Source organism: Perca flavescens, chromosome 17, assembly GCF_004354835.1.
Source record: "Perca flavescens isolate YP-PL-M2 chromosome 17, PFLA_1.0, whole genome shotgun sequence".
Classification (NCBI taxonomy): Eukaryota; Metazoa; Chordata; class Actinopteri; order Perciformes; family Percidae; genus Perca; species Perca flavescens.
Window position 1 is genome coordinate 27,640,834 of NC_041347.1, and position 18,495 is coordinate 27,659,328.

The 18,495-nt window shown below is 36.9% G+C and overlaps 1 protein-coding gene across 2 annotated transcripts; it reads right to left on the minus strand.

The window, feature by feature from the left end:
* Nucleotides 1-3,221: 3,221 nt before the first annotated feature.
* On the minus strand, nucleotides 3,222-9,684 carry LOC114572282 (homeobox protein Hox-D11b-like). Of its 2 annotated transcripts, none has more exons than XM_028603854.1 (3): nucleotides 8,634-9,684; nucleotides 5,315-5,453; nucleotides 3,222-4,552 (listed from the first exon to the last, which is right to left on the minus strand). In XM_028603854.1, exons 1-3 carry the CDS (start codon nucleotides 9,328-9,330, stop codon nucleotides 4,459-4,461), a joined length of 930 nt encoding a protein of 309 aa, XP_028459655.1. In that variant the 5' UTR covers nucleotides 9,331-9,684; the 3' UTR covers nucleotides 3,222-4,458. The 2 variants fall into 2 exon arrangements, with proteins under 2 accessions (XP_028459655.1, XP_028459654.1); XM_028603853.1 differs by having other exon boundaries at nucleotides 5,315-5,456.
* Between the last annotated feature and the right edge of the window lie 8,811 nt (nucleotides 9,685-18,495).

Here is an 18,495-nt window from a genome sequence, read left to right on the forward strand (position 1 = left end):
TTGTTGTCTTATATCGTTTGTGGTTGTTAATGCCCGTCGCTGTCCACTCAAATGTGGGTGAGTGTGAATTCTCATCATAAAAACAAAAAGGATTGAGTGTGCCTTGAAATAAATAAACCATTAACACCCCATTGGATTATCTGAAAAATGCATCAGCACGAAGGTAAAAGCAGGTCTTTTTTTATAATTGACATTTTGGGAGCACATGGATCCATCTATTGGTCAAATGAGTCAGTGGTTATGGACTGCTTGAGATGTAGGCATACATACATACATACATTTAGCTAGATTATTAAGTTTTAAGAGGCTGAAAACGTTGCAATTAAAACAAATAATTTCAGAATCAGAATCAGTTTTATTGGCCAAGTATACTTACATACACAAGGAATTTGACTTCGGTAGGTGTTAACTCTCTATACATTGTATAACATGTAGTAGTAACAAATAGACATGTAGTAGTAGTAGTAGTAGACAAATAGTAATATAGACACATACTGTACAACAATAGGCACATATCAAATACAAAAATACAAATATACAAATAAGACATAATATCAAGACAAGTACACATGGAGTGGAATGTAAAGTGCAAAAAGTAATAGTGCAATGTAATGTGCAAGATGCATATTGGAAATTATTATATTTGGCCCCATGAAGACTTTCTTTATTGTTTGAGTGTGAAAGTGAAATCCCATTGGCTAGAAAAGAGGTTGACAAGCAGGATAGGGGCGTAGCTTTAAGACACTTTTTTCTAAGAACCTTCTAACCATAATGAATCCATTTCCAACATAGACCTTGATCGCTGTCTCTTGTGCACCCATAGCGCCATCTGCTGGCTGGATGAGGTAAAACTGTGCAGGACAAGCCATGCAAGATAAGATATTTCACCAAGCGGGGCACTTTAATACATTCTTTTTTTTTATTTTTATTTAGCACTTGATCAAGTTAGTAGAAGCTCTGTCATCTGGTCTCAGTAATAAAATAAAGAAACACATGAATCAGCGCTTATAATTTAATTTTGGCTGGACCCTTGAGGATTCAGGCTGAAAGATGTTATCGAGTTCCTGTAGATGGCAGTAACATCGTCTGCTCTAGAGATGGAGCGGGGAGTCAAGCCCAACCTGCTGTTGCAGGCTGACATACATGACAGACTGTCACATATGAAGTAGGGAAATAGACTGAAACATTGCCCACAATGCATTGCCATAAGCAAATGCCAACCCTTTCAGGGATTACAATCTGTTAGTGAAGTATTATTATTACTATTGCTTTTACTCTTTTTATTGCTATTGTTTTTTGCACCATCACTTTTACTATTTCATTACTATTTCTACAATATGACTACTTTCTTGTTGCTATTACTAGCACTATTACCATTACTTTTCTTACTTACTACTCACTGGAAACTCCCAGTATTTATAACCAGTGTAAACACAAAGTATAACACACTGAATACATGTAGTTGTAATTAGATATATATTCATATTTGTCAACAATTATAACTTCTTCCATGAAGACATATTTTATATTATTACAACTGTGTTTAATTGTCATTTATTATCTGTTTCTACAGTTAGGAGTTCCCACAAGAGTTAATTGTGTTAATAGTTAATAGTTACATAAATCTGCTTCAACTACATTATAGTGACTTATAAATCATTCCTTACATGTTTATATACTGCTTATAAATGCTAAACAGTGAGGTTAAAATAAAGTGTTGCCCTTTCACTCTTATGTCTATTATCAATTCTGTTATTATTGCTAAAAAAAACACTGCTACCGCTGCTGCCACTAAAATTACTACTGCTACAAACCTTAATTCAACTACTACCAATACGGCAATACTGCTACTGACACTTTTTCTCCTTTCAACAATGTCTCTACTGCTGATATTACACCTCTTCAACTTCTTTATTTGCTTAACTACACACATGCCTCTGTTACTGTTTCTACTACAAGTTCTGTTACTAGACCTACTTTCTATTTGTCTACGATTACTGTCAATGTATTATCCATTTCTTTAAGACAGTAAAAAAAAAGAAGATTAAAACAAGGCTTAGCAATAAAAAATGCATATAAATAAATCCATTTAAAATGTGCCTGTGTTGGTAAAAGAAAAAAAGGCTCTAGTGGTCGAGTTTATTGTAGGTCATTAGGTTGAATGCCTTTACTTCCAACCAGAAACACAATCTCTCCTTTCATCTCCTTGTCTTTCTTTTTACGTCACACACAAATACACTCATGCACAGCCGTACTCACACACACACACACACACACACACACACACACACACACAGACTAAGTGCAATGTGTGAGACAAAGAAAGAAAGAAAGAGACAGCAGACCGTCTGTATTGCCCCAATAAAAGTCATTAAGTTGAGGAAATGGTGGTTGTGACGGTGTGGTGTGTTGTAGTTGTTTTGCGGTTCAAGGTTCCTCTGCAGCCTTGGACTCACTGTGTGTTGTTCAAAGTCTGGGTTGGGACCCCAGATTGGAAAGAAGAAAGAAAATATGGCAAAGAAGCTATTTACTACTTTTACATATTATCTTTTATAGTTTGACACTTACATTTTATATTAGTTTAACCTGGGCAGCAATTACCTGCTTAATAACTTGCTTTTTAGTTATGGTTGTGTTTACGATTTAGGTTCATCCAACTAAAATATGAGCCTATTTAATTGTGCTTCTGGGTGTGCTTTTTTTGTTGCCGATGCGATAACAGATTATGTTAATATACTTTTTATTACTATGTAAAGCATTCAGACAACATCCTGTGAATGGCTTCAAACAATGCTGTTACAAACCAGCATTTAAAATAAGCAATACCTATTTGTGTATGTTGTGTAGCTATTTTCTTCTTATTTTACAAGAGATTTTATATTATATAACACATTTTTAAAGTTTCTGAACTGGTTTATGTCAACACTTACAGGCGGTAATTGAAAAATTCTATTTATAATTCCACAATCAGACTAATCCAACCTCAATGTCACATGAATTTTCTATGTTTTTGTTTTCGAATGTTTGAATCCTTTGTAAATTAGAAATGCATTTAAAACTATGAAATCATATCATAAAGTTTACCTCAAGTATTCTTTTAACATCAAATTAAGGATTACACCTTCTGAGAAAGCCCCGCAAAGCCCTTTCAAAACAAACAAACAGTTCCTCTTAGAGATATTGTATCATATATTTTAATACCTTGTCTTCAAGTGTACAAGTTCTGACATAAAATACATGCATATGTTGAAATCCAAACTGCATAATGTTAGAATAAATGCAAGGACACACAAAAGTAGAAAATAGGCATGAACTACTCATTGATTATGACTCTTATGCAGTCAGTCTTTAAAGTATTTTGCCTGAAAACACAGAAGCAAAATGGTAACAATACCAAATGTCACAGATATCACACAAAAATATTAGATTGTCTTTGCTTGCCTAAAATGATTATATTTATATGATATTTGGTATTTACCTTTAATTGTAAACAATTTCACATGGACAGCAAGAGGATTTATAATTCAAAACTGTGACTGTATCAATACAGATTGGTAGATTGATAGAAACTAACTAATTTACATACATAGGGCCTGTATCAATACATTGTCAGCAGTCCAAGTCAACATCAAAACACACACTAAAAAATCAATCAAATACTCTCAGAAATGTGAAGTCCTACACAAGAGGCTCCACCATCAAGCATATAAAGAGCTACATCTGTATTTAATGTTTCCCTTCATTTAGTTTTTTGAAAGGATAAAGAATGTATGTGCTCATTCCATGGTATTTATAGGACATGAGGCAGAGAGAGGTTTTATTTCTTTACAGTGAGCCACATGTCTTCAGATGGAAGTTGGGTTCAAATAAGGCAAGAATGCCTTTGATGAAAAGTCAAGAAAATCAGGAGCCAGACAGAAGAATATTCATTAGTTGTTGGTGCTTTTGACTGCTCACGATTTGTTTGTACTCTAGTAAAACATGGGGGCTAACACTGAGCCTTGGGGTTCTTCTTCGATGGCAGGAAGGAACTAGATTTATCTATTTATTTGAAGACAATGGAGTAGAGGCACTGCTGGGTCTTTGTGGTGATCACATACAGATGCTCTTTGGCTAATTCAGATGTACTGTGCTTATTCCATCTTGTAAAGGGCTCATTGCATGGATGGAAAGAATATATAAAATGCAAGTCTCCTTCAAACTATTCAAGGCACATTATAGGGTTTGTGCCTTAGAAATTAAAATGTACGTGGCATGTTGGTATGTAGCTTATATTCAAAATGACAAGCCTATATGTTTGTATCTATTTATTGTTTTGTTTTTACCTTTATGTTTGTCTCTATTAACTTGCCTACAGGGTTGGAATGATACAGTGCTGTGACATTGTTAAAAGCGTTGTCACACAGTTTGCACCTGACACTATAAAAGATTCCTACTTCTTTCTTCCTCATCCGTCCATCATAACAGGTGATATCTCGTGTGGTACAGCAGTCTCTCTCTTTTCAATTTCTTCTCTTTCATTCTTCTGTTCTGGAACCAGATTTTCACCTGTCTGAAGCAGCAAAAGATAAAATAGATAAATAGAATCTGATTTGTTTGCGCTGGTGTTCTAGCAGAGATATAAGTTATATTGAAATAAAAAGCAACATATCAGACAGAATATTAATATGCAATGTAATTACATCATGGCCATCACCAAAAAAAAATAATTTGGATACGCCACAACAAACAATTATATTCATTATCAAGTCATCTACCAATTATTTTCCTGATAAACGTCAGAAAATTGTGAAACACGCCCATCAAAATTTCCCAGAGCCCAATGTGGCATCTTTAAATCTCTGATCAGCTGTCCAAAACCCAAAGAAATTTAGTCATAATGATATAAACACAGTGGAGAATTAGAATTAGCAGTTATCAAAATAGTTGCTGTTTAATTTTCTGTGATTAATTCCATTCCAATGTATTCATGTTTACTATACTTCCATATATTTCATAACAATTTGCTTACAACAAGAACGAGACACCAGTCACCAGCCATGCAGGGTATGGAGTATTTAATCATAGTGCTTCTCTGCAGCCTGAAGCTTAGGTGAGTGGAGTAACAATCACCCTAGCTCTAATTTACCCTCATCTAACCCCAACTGGAGCAACGTTTGATGTGTTCCTTTGCCCAGGTGTAACTGTGCTTCTATGACCCAGAAAGCAGCTTGTATTTTTACAAATTTCTTCACATATGAATCCGTGAATCAGAACTGGGGTCTAGTCCTGCCCTACTAAATTGAATTTAAGAAATATTGCAACATGCACGCACCGATCTGTCAGGCGCAGAAGGCGGGACAGCTGCACGCGTCTTTCCTTGTTGATGTAAATGTTGAATAGAAACTCTCTCTCCAGCTCTCTGATCTGCTGCTTGGAGTAAGGACAACGCGTCCTCCTCCTCACACAGGGCTCTGCTGGAGAGAGAGGGAGAATGATACACCTTGAGAAAAGAGTTATTACAAAGAATATTAAAAAAGCAAATTTTTAATCTAAGTGTGTCTAATGTAATAGAAGAACATTACTAATGTAATACAACGTGAATGTTCAGAGGACACCTGTCTCTTTAAACACCCAAAAGAGATGAGCGAAAACCAGTCTGTGAATTAGTCTGAGTTTAATTGAACAGATTTTTTTTTAGCCTTTAATGGATAGGACAGCTATAGACAGGAAAGTGGGAGAGAGATGGGGGATGACATGCAGCAAATGGCCACAGGTTGGAATCGAACTCGGGCCGGTGCGATAAAGACTGAACCTTAATATATGGGGCACACGCTCAACCAGTTGAGCTATGGGCGCCCCTGAAATGATTTTTAACTTTGACATTTTTTTGTATTTCTGTTTTACAATCCACACAGCCACACATTGACAGGAAAACACTCACTGCACATTTCAGACATCTCAAAAAATAAATGAACAGACAATAAAATAAATTAGGACATAACAATTCAAATTAAAATGTAACTAGACTATTAAGAAATAGTAAAACTATAAAGAGAAAAAATTAGAGATAGGTTTGCATTAACCACAATAGAATGGTCTTTGACAATACTAGTGTGGTGAAAATAGAGACCATGCAGACAATCAATCATGTGAGATGGGAGAGTCTCCATGTAGATGATACAAGGTTGACATATTTTATAGAAACATATCTTGTTTATTGGTGAGTAGGTTATCTTTTCCAGATGTACGCAACTGTTCACTTCTGAGAGCCACAATCCAACTAGCAATGGAAGATCTGAGTTTGACATTTTTTGGCAATGGCCGGTAGGATTTTTGTAAGCCCGATGGAATGATGTGTAACATTAGATTTTAAGAGATTACCCAAAAGGCATATCTCAGGATTTATTGGGAAAGTAACTAAAGCATCACAGATCCCCTGTCAAGAGCCTTTTTTAGTCTATACACTGCCAAGTGGAATGAAGGAAAGTACATTTACATTTGTTACATTTAAAACACGGGTAAGAAATTGAGGTTAACCCAATGTAGCTTGGAAGGGGTGAGCTAAATCTGATATAAAACATTGAGATTTTTAACTTTTAATTTAAGGTGAATGTCAAGGTCTAAGTCGGAACTGTGAGTTCAAGAACTGACTGACCAGAGCCAGAGTCTATAATTACAAAGTGTTTACATTAGGTTATTTGTTTGCATTTGTAGATTTGTAAGTCATAGGCAAAACATACTTATTTAGGCCCACATGCATAGGTAGTAGGCTACTTGACTGTTTACTATTTCAGCCAACCACTATCAGTTGGGAGTGCAATTGGCAACAAAGAAAATTGGAACATTAACTAACTTTATTGTGTAATTCGATAAATAATCACATATCAGTGCATAGAAGCCTACAATTTTAAAATAGCTATAGTCTAAACACAGCATGCAGGCTTCCATTTTAGAGAGATTATATTCCTATAATGCAATTAAATACATTCCTTAGGTTGTAGACGTGTGGAGAAGAAAGAAGCTAAAACAGTACACTAGGCTATTATTATTATTATTATTATTATTATTATGCAATTATTAGGGCTGGCAAAATAATTGGCCAAATGCCACCAACTCCTCTTCAGGAGCTTTTTGAGGAGGCGGTGAGGAAACAGGGTCTCAAAGTCATCAACGACCCAAATCATGTCCTGTATAGTGAGTTTGAGCTGATGCCTTCAGGCAGAGTGTACAGGTTACCAAACTGCAAGCTTAACAGCTACAAATTCTCATTTGTGCCGCTTGCAATCAAATTAATGAATAATAACAGATAGAGTGTGTGTGTCTGTGTTTGTGTGTGTGTCTGCGTCTGTGTCTGTTGGCTGCAGTGATTTATGTATGACCACTATTACTATATAAGACTGTGGTACTGAACATTGAGGTTATAGGATGTGCAATGATAGGGTACTGGTACAAAATTTGCTGTTATATTTGACATGGTATTATGCAATGGGGCATTGTGCAATATAGAAGTTATTCACCACAGCATGAGTTAACGGGAAATGTGCAATAATTATCTAAACATTTGTGCAATTAGAGGGGGAGGCTGTGTTGTTGGGGGGTGTTCGTGTGTTATTTGTTGTTTATTGAAACATGAGAAAATGTATGACTATGTTGTAAGTTGGTTAATTGTATGTTTATTGTGTGTTATGCGTGATGTGTCGCCATCTTGTTCTCTCGAGTGCCCAAGACAAATTTCTCCTATGGGAGACAATAAAGGCTTATCTTATCTTATCTTATCTTATCTTACTAGCCTAGGTTTTGTGTTGTTAATTGTTACATTATATTCAGTCCTGTATCCCAATAGCTTTAATTTGAAAAGACGAACCTGTTCGTTCAGAATATCTTATTGATCCCCTCAGGGAAATTATTTAGTTGGAGTTGCTCACAGTCAAATTCAAGGTAAAATGAGAGTAAGAAAAGTCAATAAGTGTATAAAGTAACAGCTATAGTATAGATACAGAAATACATTTAAAAAAAAAAAAGTTAAGTAGAAGTAAGTGAGATTAGGTTACAAGTAAGATTTGGTTAAAAAGATTGTTTCAAATGGATTGTACAAATTCTATTGTAGTGCAGTGTCAACATAAACACAGTAGGACATTACACAATAAGTACAGTGTGAATATAAGTAGCAGCAAATAGATTAGATTGAGTAAACATAGAGTAGTAGTCTACACAACAGCAACATACATAAATAAAAAGAGTTAACTATTAGTCTATTTATTACATTTTTTGCCTGGACAAAAGGTCTATAAATGACTAATCTTGGCTGCCCCCCGTTGGGCCTATTACGGCTCTTGACAGTATTTCACATCATTCAGTGACTGTATGTGTAAGGAGTAGAAATGATAATGTAGGCTAATTTTTTAATGAAAAACGTATAGGATATCAAATAGCAAATTATTTGTTGCACAAATTTCTTGTGACCCTGTCTGGAGCACGTTGGCTCATCATGACACTAAAACGTGCTGTGGGATTTTTCAAGGGGCTCTACGTGGTCTCAATTAGGAATTCAACTGGCCTATTTATCTAGCCTAGGCCCTACTTGCTTTTAAATAAATTAAACTATTTATCTCATTGAAATTAAAGTAGTCTATTGTATGCCTTCCACTTACTCGGGCCTTGGCTGTAGTCTCCTGCACTGCCGCTGGATAACAGCGCATCCTCCTCGTCCTCCTTCGCAGCCTGGGGTGACTCTGACCCGTCCCTCACCTTGCTGCTTTCCCCGGTGTGACAGCTCGTCCACTCGGCTGGATTCGTCTCTTTCTGCTGTCGGCTCCCAGGTGTAGGTCTAATCTGGGCTCTCGCATCTACTGCCTCTTCCGCATACTCGAGAAACTGCTCGAAAACCGGCGGCAGGACTCTGTTTTGCCCTGCCGGGAAGAGAAGTCCAGAGTCCGGATTGAACGCCGTGTGTCTGCCGGGGAAACCCCGCGGCGGGTCTCCGGAAAACGACTGTGTGTGAAAACGGGGACTGGAGGCGCCGTTAGCCGCTCCGCCGAACAGAAAGCAGTCTTTACCGGTGTTGAATATCGTCTCCGACGAGGATGGGAAGCCCTGGTACTCGTGAATAACCGCCTCCCCCGGCATACTGAAGCAGGATGGCGGCGCAGAGGTGATGGGACGGTTCGACTGGTGGAGACTCCATTTCCACGGAGGAGGATACTGCTGTCGCGGCTCGTGGTGGCAGTAGCCCCGGTAATCTGAAGCGGTGCTAGGGTCCAGCAGAGCTGCTCCGCTCTTCGTTAAAAACGGTGAAGTGATGGAGCCAAAGTCAGACTTTGACGGATAGGTGCAGCTTGGTAAATACATGGACAATTAAAATACTTTAAATTCTAACAGGCTGTGGTTTGACCAATTAAGCTATCTAACAAAGCAAGCACGCAGTCATAAACAGGGTAAAGGTAGGCCTATCCCTATTTCTATTTCCACATGGGCAAAGCTAATTAGCAGGCTAACCCTAAATGCAGAAATTAGGCTATAATCTATAGGCCTATAAACATCAACCTAAACCTAGCACTGCATCGTGACCTAAGCCCTGACAGTTAAAACAAGAAACATAAATAGTATAGCCTATAAAAAGCCTACCTCCCCATCTCTGTATTAGCCCCAATGAAACCACTTCTCAATGGTAAGTGAGTAAGGTCTTTGACCTTGATCCCGCCCAAACTGGGTCTGCTGGGTAAAATTAAAAAGGCTGGGTTGCACGTTTTCGTCAGGCCACGTCAAATCCAAGCCACACACACACACACACACACACACACACACACACACACACACACACACACACACACACACACACACACACACACACTTACAAACTATGCCAACAATAGTACTGTAGTTATGCCTTTTCTGTATAAAACACATAAAATGCCAGGAGGTAACATTTAAATCATACAGTGAAACATGCAGTTAAGTGTTACGTATGTAGCCTATAATAAACAAATCTGTTTTAAGCACAAAAAAAAACATCCATTTTGCATGCACACTGATTGTCATAAGACCTCTTGAGTATTTTCGACTTGTAAAACCACACAGCAACGTTCAAAGTAGCCTATAGTATTTCTTAGAATAAGGAGCACAAACAAGTCTAAAAGCTGGACTTCAAAGCCCATTTTGAGCATCTACAAGGGAAGCAGTTGGGGCTAAATGCATTTCAGAGCCCTTTAAATGTTTGTTTTTTTATCCTCTGTGATCACCCATCCTGTACTATGTGCCTACACTGAGTCCACTTAAAGAAAACATTCACATTCCGGTAGTATATAAGTGTATCGATGTCTGTTTAGCTTCATCTAATCTTTTTTTTTACTGAAATATTGTGCCTTAGTGATTGACAAGCATAATATATGGGCAGCAACAATCCCAAATTTTATTTATAGAATACAGGTATTCTACAAAAACTTTGTTAACAGTGACATCAAGGTAGAGTAAAAACTGTCAAATTATGTGTTTAAAGAGAAAATCATAATTTAACTCACATGAGTTTTATAGCTTTATTAATCTGACATTTTGCTGACAACCCTGTTTTACGACAGCATTGGACATCTTTAGATTTTTGATTTTCCATCCCAAAACATCAAAAGGATTTTTAGCATTGTGAGAAATATTGCAGATTTGCTTTTAAAACTTGTATAAAACCACTCTGTTATATATAATCTAAAGAGATATATATATATATATATATATATATATATATATATATATATATATATATATATATATATATATATATATATATATATATGTATATACTATATGAAATTCCATTATCAGCTCAGTATTTTGCAAACTAATTAAAGGAAATGTTTTTCTTCTTAACCTTAATCATTTTTACTTTGTTGGTGATTTTGCATCATGATCATTGCCAGCTAAATGTTAATCTACTTCTTCTTCCTCCTTACGTAATGCCTCACTAATTACTGTTTGGAGGACAAACTTCCCAACACTACTGTATGTCTTCAGACTTTAGTCTATCAAATAGATTGAACTAATGAATATATATTAAGGAAAATAGCATCACTTTGATAGTCTTGTGCTTTTTGTGCAAAGCCAATTGCTCTAGGGACAATAAAGGTTTCCTTCAACAATATATCCTGTTGGCTAACTTATCAAAAGTATCACCGGCAATTACAACCTAGTAACAGTGGTCAGTGGTAGTAGTTACTTGTAGTAGCTGTAGCAGCAGATTAGGGCTGCAACGATTATTTTCATTGCCGTTTAATCTGTCAATTATTTTCTCGATTAGTTATTTGGTCTATAAAATGTCCGAAAATGGTGAAAAATGTAGATCAGTGTTTTCCAAAGTCCAACATGACGTCCTCAAATGTTGTTTTGTCTAAAATATATTTAGTTTACTGTGATAGAGGAGTGAAGAAACTATAAAATATTCACTTTAAGAAGCTGGAATTAGAGAAATATTTTTTTTTAAACAAATGACAAACCGATTAATCCATTATCAAAATAGTTTCAGATTAATTTAATAGTTGTAATAGTTCATAGATTTATCTTTGATTTATCTTTGCAACTACAGCAGATACAGTAACAGTAGTATGTGTCCCTAACTGGTGGCCTGACACTCTCCATAGATAACTACTGCTAGTAAGAGTACTCGTATTGGTTTAGAAGTACTAGTATCAGTAGTAACACAGCCAATACTGGTAGCAGACATGTGTTTGGTCAACAGTAACAGTAATAGTTGAGCAGTTGTCCTCAGGTTATATTTTGGTCATTCTCTTATGAAATACATATAACATCTCTGTAAAAGGAAAGCCTTGTGTTGTTAGGGGATTTTCCAATTTATTGCTCAGTAAATATATGTGTCTAATCAAAAGACATTTCCTATTTTATGCATTCACTTATCATGCGGACACTGAAACACATTGGTGTATTGTTCTGAAGAAAGTTCATTGATGCTCAAAGCCCAGAGTTATTTTTTTTTGTATGTTCTTGTTGTATATAGACCATATAATAGGTTGGTTTCCGACATGCCCTTTGATCAGCCTGCATTAAAGTGCGGCTGAAGATGCATGTGACAGAAAATAATGTCTTAAATGGCGTTGATTAAGGCTTTGCAGACATTCACATATAGGCTCAAGTAAAGACCATTAGATGCCACTTTTTTAGATTTGTTTGATAAACCCACTTCAAACTTACAATCCCGGAAAAAAACAGTTGTGGCTGCTTAAGAGAGGGAAGGCAAAGGCCAACCAACAACCCAAAGGCCTATGAACCCAGGCTTTAAACTACCACAGCAACTTAACTACCCCAAAACAAAAGCTGAAAACAGGCCTAACAGCCAAAATTAAAATTAGCTATATAACAACAAAAGGATTTGTGCTGGCGGAGGCGGTCTCTCTCTCTCTCTTATGTCCATCTTGTAGCCTGTGGACATAATCAGCCCAAGTTCATTACTTCATTAGGCTCTGGAGAGAGAAGAGAATAAACAGAGAATGAGGGAACGCAACCAGAGGGTTGTCTTACTGGCTGACTACCTTTCTGTTATTGTGACTGTCGAAAGAAGAGGCCTTGATTATAGGAGATGAAAATCATGGCCTGGAGTGGCTTTTTGATATTTACATAACATTTGTGTCATATAATGCAAATTGTTGGCTTCCTTGCCAAACAAGGGGTCTTTTTTGTCCATAAAAGACATTTTGACATTCCACGGTAGGAAAAACCACAGGAGTGAATGATGAAATGGTGGCTGAATTTCATTCAGCTGCTTCAGTTTTCAGGGTCTTGCTGTTGCTGGCACTCACACTTTTAACACGTATCACTTAATAAACACATTTAAAAAATGTTAAAATAGTATAAAAAATAAATTTTTAAATAGCCTGAATAAAAATAAATGCAAAACTATTTAAAGTTTAATTTAAAATAAATACATAAAAGGGAAGAATTAATAGGAAAGTAAATAGACAAATTGTTATAAAGATAAATAAATAAAGAAGCAAATTAAAACAGAAATATCAATGTATGTTACATTTTAAATTCAATTGCCATTTATTTTTTAATATTTTTTGGTACATTTAATGTCACATTAATGTATTTATTGGGTCATTTAGAATATTATTTTTTTATTTTGGCAGCTTCCATCATCCATACACACTGTCATGTTTTACTGGGACACTTAAGAACCAAGCTAAGCTATTTATAACACTTATTTGCGTAACAATGTGTTTGACTGCTGACGTTTACTTTTTATATGCCGCTGTCTTGGGTGCCTCAGCAGGTGTCTGCAGGTGGGCTGCTACACATCTCAGTGGTTGTGATTTTACAGTCTCTCTGGTGTTCACGGAGGCTTCTCTGACCAAGGGGGCTATGCAATCCGCATACTCAGAACAAGTGACTCTGGGTTGACATGCATTCTTCACACCAACAGAATCTGAATCTGAATCATTTGAATGGTGTGAGTTAACTTTAACTTACAGCAGTGCAGGGCTGTTGCAGCCAGTGAACATTTCTGTGTAACATTTAAGTTATTTAGTACTAAACCTAATAAACAAACCAGATATAAACAAAAAAACAAAGTGCATTATGTTTAGGTTATCACATTTGATATAGGCTGAAACACCAGAACCCCCCTGAGGTCTAAAGCCACATGGTGTATGGGGATTTCCCCATTTATTGCATAATCTAATTAAAAGACTTGGGCTACTTTATGGGCTAATGCTCAACAGGCAAGAATGTGTTGCAACAGGAGGACATCTGAATTTAACACATCAGTGTTGTTATGAAAAGGGTTATCTCTTTCAACCCATGTTCAGAAACTTTTTGATCTTAAATTGCTCTAATGTTTTCTACTGTATAGAGCGCGCGATGTATACCAGGAAAACCTTAAAAAGCCTAAATGCAATATAAATAAACCCTGACGAACTTCGGGCAAATTTGAGATTTGCTCTGCAAGTTACAACTGAGAAGGGTCTGGTGTCAACCAGGCTAGGGAGAAAGGCTTATTATTTTCTTCTAGCTTTGAGCTTTTATGTTTTGTTTCACACGTTATGGTGACAAACGGCAAATATAAGAATGAATGAATGAAGATCATAGTAAAACCGCTATATCCAGTTGCGCCAGAGAAGCCTGTAGGCCTATACGGCAGACTCAGGAAAATAGTCTTAAAGACCGAGATAGCCTACAGGTCAGTGTAACACTTATCAGTTCAATTTTCTAAGCAAAAACGGACATTTGGAAAAACATTGGTTCAAATATCAAATTTTTCATTTTTTTATCCACCTTGACAAATTGTCCAAAAATCCCAAAAAAAAATTGGATCTTTAACCTGTTTTTCCAATTTTCTGTTTTTTATTCAGAGGATCAGAAATTGAGAACATTACAAAATTGCGTCTGGGTTCCAATTATTCAATACTGCCATGGTATTCTCTTCCTCTACTTTGCGGAATATGCAGGTCAGCAACTGCATATGGACCAAAAAAAAAAAAAAAAAACTAAAACTATAAACTTTGGGGTCAGAGGTGCTTACAACTGATGGTTTCGAGTGGGGGGCGGGGTGGAGCTAGGCAGAACGAGGAAGAGAATACCATTGCAGTATTGAATATTGGAGACCAGACGCAATTTTGTAATTTTCTAAATTTCCGATCCTCTGAATAAAAACAGAAAATTGGAAAAACTGTTTAAAGATTAAATTTTTTAATTGGTCAAGACGGAAAAAAAAGAAAAATTGGATATTGGAACCCATTTTTCTGTTTTTCCAAATGTCCGTTTGTGCTTAGAAAATTGAACTGATAAGCGTTACACGGACCCCTACAGTCCCATGTCATTACAAGCTACAGAAGGCACTTATGAGCCCTGGAACTACAGCCCCAAAGACCCTGACAAAAGATTCTGAGGATCAGCTGGGAGGACAGACGCACCAACATCAGCGTTCTAGGGGAAGCAACATGACCAGCACAACTGCCCCAATAACGCAGTAGGCTATGGCCTACCAGCTACGATAGACCGGCATGTCAGCCGCATGACCAACACTCTCCTCCAAACAGATCATGTAGCTCCCAGCTGAAGGAAGGTCAGCCAGCCCCGGGCCTCGGCGGGCAAAAACAAATACACTTCAAGGACAATATCAAGGCCAGTTTCAAGACATATCACATCACATGTAGCACCAGAGGAGCACTTTGCACTGGACGGGCACTCCTAGAAGAAATCCGTGCAAAACGGAACTCTGCCGTGCCGCGGAGACAAAGCGACAGATAGAAGAGAGAGAGAGAGAGAGAGAGATTAAAAGGCTCAATCACTAACCATGCATGTGGATCATGGCCGCTACAGTCACCTCACCTGAAGACCGATCCAACAGAGAGGACAGTATCTAGGCCTACTCGCTTCGAGTAACCGCCGATGATGATGAGAAGTGATGTTTCTTTTTTTTTAAGAACAGAAATGTCACAGCAGCATTGACGCTGATTTAAGTGTGAAGGGCTGAAATTCACCGTTTCCCTATTCAAATATTTAAAAAAAAACCTAGGATATTCATTAGCTTATTAAATACATATAGACATATTAACCCTTATCACTGCGCGCTATCCTGTAAATAAAGAGACCTAATGTCAAAGAAATCTCCATATACGGGGTTATTTTCCTCCTTAAACCTTGTTTAGGGCTTGCTCCTGTGTAGCCTATTACAGGCTTGAATGCTCATACAAATTTTTTTTTTTTTTTTATCCTCTGTGATTACCCATCCTATATGTGCCCAGACTGAGTCCAGTAAAAGAAAACAGTCACATTCCGGTAAGAAATAAGTGTATTGGTGTCTGTTCAGTATCATCTAATCTTTGTTTTTACTGAAATATTGTGCCTTAGTGATTGACAAGTATAATATAGCAACAATCCCCAATTTTATTTACAGAATACAGATATTCTACAAAAACTTTAACAGTGACATCAAGGTAGAGTAAAAACTGTCAAGTTATGTGTTTAAAGAGACAATAATTTTTTAACTGCGCGCTGTCCTGTAAATAAATAGGCCTAAAGTGAAAATAATTCAAATTAGGCTATGTAAATGGGTCAACAAATCCCAAAATACGAGTTATGAGTTATTTTCCTCCTTAAACCTTGTTTAGGGCTTGCTCCTGTGTAGCCTATTACAGGCTTGCACGCTCATACAAATAGGCCTAGTTGTTTATTTTAGGGAAACGAATCTAACTTGTCTAGGCTATAAAACATTTTGTGCATTAAAACAATATTTATTGTAACATTCAGTGAACGTGCGGGTCAAAAAAGTTGGTGTGCTGAAAGGTGAACATGCAAACTAAGGAGAGCAACGGAAGATACGGACAGAAACATGAAAGAATCACGTTTTCAGAAGTGATTGCATGTGAATAACCGAATGGTGAAATAGGCTAAGACCCAGCAGAGTAGAGGTTTACCTTACAGGCGGATGAAGGGCCGAGCAGCAGCAGCAGCAAATCCAGCCCAGCTTCGCTGTGCGTCGGCATGGACATTTGTCCAAAAGCAGGTGTCTCCTTTTTCTGACAGACACACACTGACTGCCAAGTCCAATAAATGGTTTTACCCCCCAAAACTAAATCGTCTTTGAAGCATGTGCCGTCCACTTGAAATGTTCAGTCAACAAAGAGAAACTGACACCAAATGGTGGCATGCGGCCCTTTCATCCTCACTGGAAAGACTTTAGTCCTAGAAATGTGGATGATATAGGCAATATTAATACCACTATTATATCAAACCATGGCTCTTCAAATCATACCATTTGAGTACCACAATCGAGATTTCTTTAAATTAAAAATGAAGAGCTAGGCTATAAGTCTTTCAGTTATCAGAAGGCTCACTAACAATGCTTTTTTTTTTTAATAACAAAGTAGCCTATAAGTCTTGGCTGCTCTGTTGTTCAAAATTACTTAAAGATCTATTCACGTCTATTCTTTCATTAATAACTTTTCTTTAAAGATTATGTGGTTTCTGTTCACACACACACACACACACACACACACACACACACACACACACACACACACACACACACACACACACACAAAGACAGTTAGTGTGTCTGGGTGTGTGATTTGTGACAGTGGGATACTAGTGAGTTGTAAAAATCAATAAATAATAATACTAAAAACAAGTCCCCACTTTTCATTTTCATCCAGAGCGTTTAATTCATTACGGGTTAATGAAACGGAAATAACATCCGCATCAAGATTACTCATCATCAGTCTTCAGTTATAATACATCATTAACATATCGTGTGTGTGTGTGTGTGTGTGTGTGTGTGTGTGTGTGTGTGTGTGTGTGTGTGTGTGTGTGTGTGTGTGTGTGTGTGTGTGTGTGTGTGTGTGTGTAAATTAGGGGGGTAAAAAGAGAGAGTTTTATTAGGCCCATAACTCTTGAGACTCCAGAGGAAGCTGTAAGCATTAAAGCTGAAGGCCAAATCTCTACACACAGCCTAATCTGAAACAGCTCAGCTGGGAGTTGAGAAAATGCTGCTGGATATTAGAGAGAGAGAGACAGAGACAGAGAGAGAGAGAGAGAGAGAGAGAGAGAGAGAGAGAGAGAGAGAGAGATTCCAGTATTGTCTTCACAACATTTTCTACCATGCATGTGATAACTGTGGACACAACGTGTCGAGCTGAGCCCTAATTTGTATTGACATGTGACATTCAGCAGGCCAGATTTCTGAAAAAGTCACTTAAAGGAAAACCATAACAAAAAAAGATATTCTCTTATTGTCAATATATTTCTCAGATTCTAAACCATTTGTAGGTGGTGTGTGGTCTCAAAAAGATGCCAGTGCCTCATGACTGTGTGTCATTTGTAGTTGAAATTATTAGGCTACATTGCAGATATTTTAGAGGTGATTGTATTCACTTTTAAATAGGCTACATGGTGGCATGCATTTTGACAAGATTATTTAATATGAGATGTTGTATCACAGTCACAACCCAGTAAAAAAAAAAAAATTCTATTCTCTGTCACACTGATCATCTCACATCGGATGCTGCATTGCATAATGAAAGCCAACGTGAAATAATAATATGTGTGCGACATCTAGTGGCGAAAATGTGTCTTACATTGTGATTGCATGCAGTAAAAAAGCATGATGCGGTAGACTAATTAATGTGTGCAAGGGATCCTTTTTGGACTTTCCTACTTGATGACTGCCTTTTTAATATTCCACCTATTTTTTGATGGCTGACACTTTATGATTTGTAATAAAATGTGTAAATATTATGTCTGTTTTTCAATTAGTTGCAATGTGATGTGTGGCCTATTTGTTAGGCTAATTGATGTTTGGCTTTTCATGATTGGATATCAATATTCATTATTTGATGTTTGGCTTTTCAAGATTTACTGTAAATATTTATTATTTGATGATGTAGCCTACATATTCAATAATTGTTGTTAATTAGTTGCTGGATACTGGCATGAATGTTTGTTTGTGTGTGTGTGTGTAGTGTGTATATATATATATATATATATATATATATATATATATATATCTTTTTGCAC